Source organism: Grampus griseus, assembly GCF_964374135.1.
Source record: "Grampus griseus genome assembly, chromosome: 1".
Lineage (NCBI taxonomy): Eukaryota > Metazoa > Chordata > Mammalia > Artiodactyla > Delphinidae > Grampus > Grampus griseus.
The window spans coordinates 108,483,611-108,489,614 of record NC_139017.1 but is presented as its reverse complement, the minus strand read 5'-3'; the positions used below and the strand labels follow the sequence as shown (position 1 = coordinate 108,489,614).

Here is a 6,004-nt window from a genome sequence, read left to right as displayed (position 1 = left end):
GACTCTCACCTTCGCTGTAAACAAGCAAACAGTTCGCTGCCTCCCTGGGTGAGGGGTTCCAAGGCTGCCCAGTCAACTCGGCATCACCAAACAAAACGACTTTTGTTCCTCCCTCCAGGTCCTCCCACCCTCCCAATCCAGGCAAAGTTCTGAACTCGCCCCCCTCGGCCATCACCACCATCACTCCAAGAAGAGCCCTCCCCAATAGAAGTCGTTATTTAAAGTGGAAAAAACGGAAGATTGTTTTCTTGACGGGTCCAGGACAAAAAAAAAAAAAAAAAAAAAAAGTGCAACGGAGCCAGGGGAGGCGCTTGGCAGGAGCCCGCGCCAACCAGCATTCCTGAGATGTTTGAGAATTCTGGAACGCGCAGACAGAGCCGACGTCACTGCAACACGCGGCGCCGCGGCCGGCCCGTATAAAAGGCGGGCTCTGGGCGCTGGGGCAGACCGCGAGCGAGAGCGCCCCCGAGCAGCATCCGCGCCTTCCGTCCCTCCCCGGCAAGGACCTCGAGAGAAGGACGCCCGCAGCCCGCTCGCCTGCCTGGCTCTCGCCTCCCCGCCGCCCGGCCCACAGTCCGGCCCACCGCCCCAGCCGCGCCGGCCCGGCCGCTACGCACCGGTGTGTTGGCGTCTTTGCCTCCGCGCTCGCCCGGACCCCTCCTGCGCGCCACGATGAGCTCCAGCACCGCCAGGACGCTCGCCCTCGCCGTCACCCTTCTCCACTTGGCCAGGCTGGTGAGTTCTTTGGCCACCGCTTCCCCGTCCGCTCTAGCAGCCCCTTCGCCTTTCCCCAGATGGCCCGTGGCCGGAAAAGCTAGACTCGGAAGTTCGGCGGGGCGTTTCGGGGGAGCTCTTTCTTTAAGCCCGCCCTGAAGACGTGCCGGGGGGCCCTGCCGGCGTACGCAGCCGCCCGGGGTGGCCGGGCTGGACGGGATCAGAGACCCCCTGCCGCCCGGGTCAGACACCCCCGTCCCTTCCCGGGGCGTCCTTCCTGCGCACCGCGCCGAGCCTCACACGTGTCCTCTCCCCCTTCCAGGCTCTCTCCACCTGCCCCGCCGCCTGCCACTGCCCCCTGGAGGCGCCCAAGTGCGCCCCGGGAGTCGGGCTGGTCCGGGACGCCTGCGGCTGCTGTAAGGTCTGCGCCAAGCAGCTCAACGAGGACTGCAGCAAAACGCAGCCCTGCGACCACACCAAGGGGCTGGAATGCAACTTCGGCGCCAGCTCCACCGCTCTGAAGGGGATCTGCAGAGGTAAGATGCTTGTGGTTTGGCCCCTTTAAAAAAAGAATAGTCCCCGTAGTCCAGAAGTTTAGTAATTTTGCGACCATGTATGGTGATGCTTTGTTGTTGGTAGCTTGGCAGAAAGGCACATGATTTCAGCAGTCTGGAATGCAATTCAGTGTGTCTGGGCCCAACGAAAAGCGCATACGGAAAAGTGATTCCTGACTAACTTATTGTTCTGCTCTGGAGTCTCCGGGGAATCATAGGAAACTTTACCATCAATTGAATTTAGCAGCAGAAAATATGTCTGAGTTTCAGGCTGTCGTACGGAATCTTAACTTTATTCTCTTCTCCCTTTCTTTTTTGGTGCTCTTTGTAGCTCAGTCAGAGGGCAGACCCTGTGAATATAACTCCAGAATCTACCAGAATGGGGAAAGTTTCCAGCCCAACTGTAAACATCAGTGCACATGTATTGACGGCGCCGTGGGCTGCATTCCTCTGTGTCCCCAAGAACTCTCTCTCCCAAGCTTGGGCTGTCCCAACCCCCGGCTGGTCAAAGTTACCGGGCAGTGCTGTGAGGAGTGGGTCTGCGACGAGGATGGTGCCAAGGACCCCATGGACGACAGGGACGGCCTCCTGGGCAAGGAGCTGGCCTTCGATGCCTCGGAGGTGGAGTTAACGAGAAACAATGAATTAATTGCAATTGGAAAAGGCGGCTCCCTGAAGCGGCTCCCCGGTAAGTGAAGACTGAGACATTGTACTGAAACGCATTCCTAGTTTGAAACTTCAGAGGAATGAGAACCTGAAGCTGTTTGTGTCGGTATGCCTCTGAGAAATCTTTCCTCTTGTTTGTCCCTCTAGTTTTTGGAATGGAACCTCGCATTCTGTACAGCCCTTCTTCACATGGCCAGAAATGTATCGTCCAAACGACTTCGTGGTCCCAATGCTCAAAAACCTGTGGAACTGGTATCTCCACACGCGTTACCAATGACAACCCTGAATGCCGCCTGCTGAAAGAAACCCGGATCTGTGAAGTGCGGCCTTGTGGACAGCCAGTGTACAGCAGCCTGAAAGTAAGTGCCTGCGGTGCCGTGTAGACTGGTCCCCTGGGTGAGATGGGAGCATCTCTTCCAAGAAAGAGAAACACTAACTTCCCTTCTCTTCTCTTTCTTACAGAAGGGCAAGAAATGCAGCAAGACCAAGAAATCCCCTGAACCGGTCAAGTTTACTTACGCTGGATGTTCGAGTATGAAGAAATACCGGCCCAAGTACTGCGGTTCCTGCGTGGACGGCCGCTGCTGCACGCCTCAGCAGACCAGGACTGTGAAGATGCGGTTCCGCTGCGAAGATGGGGAGACGTTTTCCAAGAACGTCATGATGATCCAGTCCTGCAGATGCAACTACAACTGCCCACATGCCAACGAGGCAGCCTTTCCCTTCTACAGACTGTTCAATGACATTCACAAATTTAGGGACTAAATGCTACCTGCGTTTTCCAGCACGAGGGCGGACAAAGTGGGGAGAGAAGAGTGTCAGCGTCATGGAGGCGTGGGTGGGGGCGGCGGGCTGAAGGGACTCATTGTAGAAGGGATGCACTGCTCATTCTTGAGTAGTATTAAGGTATTTCGAAACTGCCAGGTGTGCTGGTGCACATGGACACTAATGCAGCCGCAATTGGAGAATACTTTGCTTCATAATATTGGAGCACACGTTACTGCTTCATTTTGGAGCTTGTGGTGTTGATGACGTTCTGTTTTCTGTTTGTAAATTATTTGGTAAGCGTATTTTTCTCTAGGCTTTTTCCATTTCGGTTTTACAGTTGTAAAAGGTAATAAGATTAGTTGGACACTTAAAGACTCCATCCTTTGACAGAAGTAAATGGGAGGGGGGGTCCATCCCTTCCAGAAGGTGACACTCTGTGAGTGTCCATGAGAGGCAGCTATCTGCACTCTAAATTGCAAACAGAAATCAGGTGTTTTAAGACTGAATGTTTTTATTTATCAAAATGTAGCTTTCGGGGAGGGAGGGGAAATGTAATACTGGAATAATTTGTAAATGATTTTAATTTTATATTCAGTGAAAAGAATTTATTTATGGAATTAATCATTTAATAAAGAAATATTTACCTAATATCTGAGTTTATGGCATTCAGTATTTTTAGAGAATGTTCAAAACCATTGGGGACGATCTAGCTTATGCATTCAATCATTGAAACAGGATTTACTGAGTACCTACTTTGTACCAGGAACTGTTCCAGGTGCTTGGGATAGAGCAGGGAACTAACCTCTAAAAATCTAACAATGATTGCTTTTATATCTTCAGTAGAAAAAAAATCTTGGAATTTAGAGTAATCTGTTTTAAAAACATGTATTGAACACCAGGCATTGTACAAAGCACAAGAAGGAATCTGAAGCTAAGTTTGTGATTTAAATAATAATGCTTTATTTTCATAAGAATTCAAAGCCTAAGGGTCTCCATCACCCAAGCTCTTTGAGGTGGGTATAGTAGAGTCATTTATCATTTTAATCACTAGGTAATTGTGCAGGTCCCTTCGGTAGAGGAAACTTTAATGAAAACAGTCCATAACTCAGGCTGACTACCTCGAAATCCATGGGCAAGATTAAGCATGGTTGGATAATGTGATATAAGGTCCCTTGTTTATAACTTTATATTTTTCTAATATTGTTCCTAAAACTTGGGAGAACGACTTAAAAATTCACCCATGGTTGGGATCAGAGAAAAAATCTTGGAATCCATAGGAGTCAGTTTGTTTTCACTGAATGAGCTTGAAGCAATGACTTGTGTTAATCCTAATAAGCTGATGATTAGGTAAACATACCGTTAAATGCAAAGGAATGCAAGGAATTTCAAGTACTTTTCCAAAAGCATGAGGACCACGCTACCCCACCCCCTTTCCTCTTTAGAATATAAGTTATATTGAGGTGGGGGGAGCAATTAGATTGAATTGGCTATCTAGAAGGTCAGAGGCTAGACGCAGAGCTTGCCTGAAAGGACCCGAATCGTAGGTCTAGGAGAGGTTGAGAAGGCTGTGTTAATGTTTGTGAAAATGCTGGTAGCTGGTTTTAGAAGAATCTACATCTTTAGAAAGCACTGACAATAAACCTTTTATAGAGAGAAGATTTCCTTTCATCAACCCTCTTGGCTCCTGTTCAAATCCATAGTGAAATATATCAGTCTGCACTTTGTTAAGAGAGTACTTGAATTTTTAGGCAATAAGAGAAAGTGCTTTAAAAGGGGAGGAGGGGGACTGCTTCTGGGATCCTATAAGAGTGAGTTTTCAAAATAGTTTAATATTGATGCTTCATTAAGACCTACAGAAAAGCACTGCCTAAGCACCTGTTTTAGAGCCTTACTGAAATGCACAAAGATTCATGTAAATGTGATAGTAAAATCTATGGGCAAAGGTCTTCACTTCTTTTTTTTTTTTTTGCAGTACATGGGCCTCTCACCATTGTGGCCCCTCCCGCCGCGGAGCACAGGCTCCGGACACACAGGCCCAGCGGCCATGGCTCACGGGCCCAGCCACTCCGCGACACGTGGGATCCTCCCGGACCGGGGCACGAACCTGTGTCCCCTGCACCGGCAGGCGGACTCCCAACCACTGCGCCACCGGGGAAGCTCGGCCTTCACTCTTTTGATTCTGACAATATCTTGCCTGAAATATTACAACTGTGCCTACTGAGTAGTCAGTTTTTCCTGCCCGAGGCATTCAAATTTTAAGGTATTTGGAAATTTAAACACCACCTGGCTCAGTCTTGGATGCAGTTTAACTTGTCAGCGCAATAGAACATGTAAAACATATAATAAAGTTGTGAGGATTTTGTGGTGCAATCTTGTCAAACACACATCTAAATCCATAGGCAAAATTTACACATTCCCAGGCACCAATCCTGAGGTACTGTCTTCCAACACTAGAGCCCAGCAAATTGCTTCTTACAGAAAGATCAAGGAGCAATATTTTATAGACCCTTCAAGTATGTAGTGAGGTAATATTTGTCCAATTAAGTTCAAATGTGAAACAAACCTAGCATGGGAAAACACTGGATCTTTGGGTCATTAATCTCAATTAATTTAAAAGAACACAAATAGACACAAAATATGTCCATTTGATTTGGCTATAGAAAAAGAGTGAAGACATTAAAAGTAATTGAGAATAAAATTATGCAATTTAGAGCGTATCAGTTTTATCTAGATCTGGAATGGAATGCTGCCTACTTCAAATATTGAGAAAACACAATAAAAAACCGTGTATTGAAAATATAAAATAGAAGTTGCATATATAAACATTCATTGTAATGTACATTATATGTAACCTCCACACACGGTAAAAATCTTGTGTTGTAACCACTTTCCAATCTAAAAGACCCTGGTGTTCTTGAGCTGTTTTTTTTGTTTTTGTTTTTGATAGAGGTGTAAGCATTGAGAGTTATAATGTGACCCCAGAATCTTAGGAATTTAGTGAATTTTAAGAAATATTCTTTGGGACATTTAGCAGCACAGTGAGTGGTCTTATGGTGATGTTTCCCACGTAAGCGCATGTGCTGTCCACTCCACAAAGAGTTGCAACTGAATCAAAATTAGCAGAGTACATTTTAGTTATTTTACCAGTAGAGAGACCAGATATGATTTGTTCACAACCTGTTTTCTGCCTTCTGGTGCTATTTGAAAGTCACTTGAGCAATAGCAAGTGTGCAGTGGGACCATAGTAGAGAACGAAGCTGTGCTCTGGGCAGGGTGGCAGATGACGCCATGGAAAGAATCCC

At 47.4% G+C, this 6,004-nt stretch overlaps 1 protein-coding gene across 1 annotated transcript; it reads left to right on the top strand.

Annotated features, from left to right (window-relative positions):
• Positions 1–459: 459 nt before the first annotated feature.
• Positions 460–3,341, top strand: CCN1 (cellular communication network factor 1). Its single transcript, XM_082669814.1, has 5 exons — positions 460–735; positions 1,037–1,250; positions 1,600–1,956; positions 2,082–2,293; positions 2,397–3,341. The coding sequence occupies exons 1-5, from the start codon at positions 673–675 to the stop codon at positions 2,697–2,699; spliced, it is 1,149 nt and encodes a 382-aa protein (XP_082525940.1). The 5' UTR covers positions 460–672; the 3' UTR covers positions 2,700–3,341.
• The last annotated feature ends 2,663 nt before the right edge of the window (positions 3,342–6,004 follow it).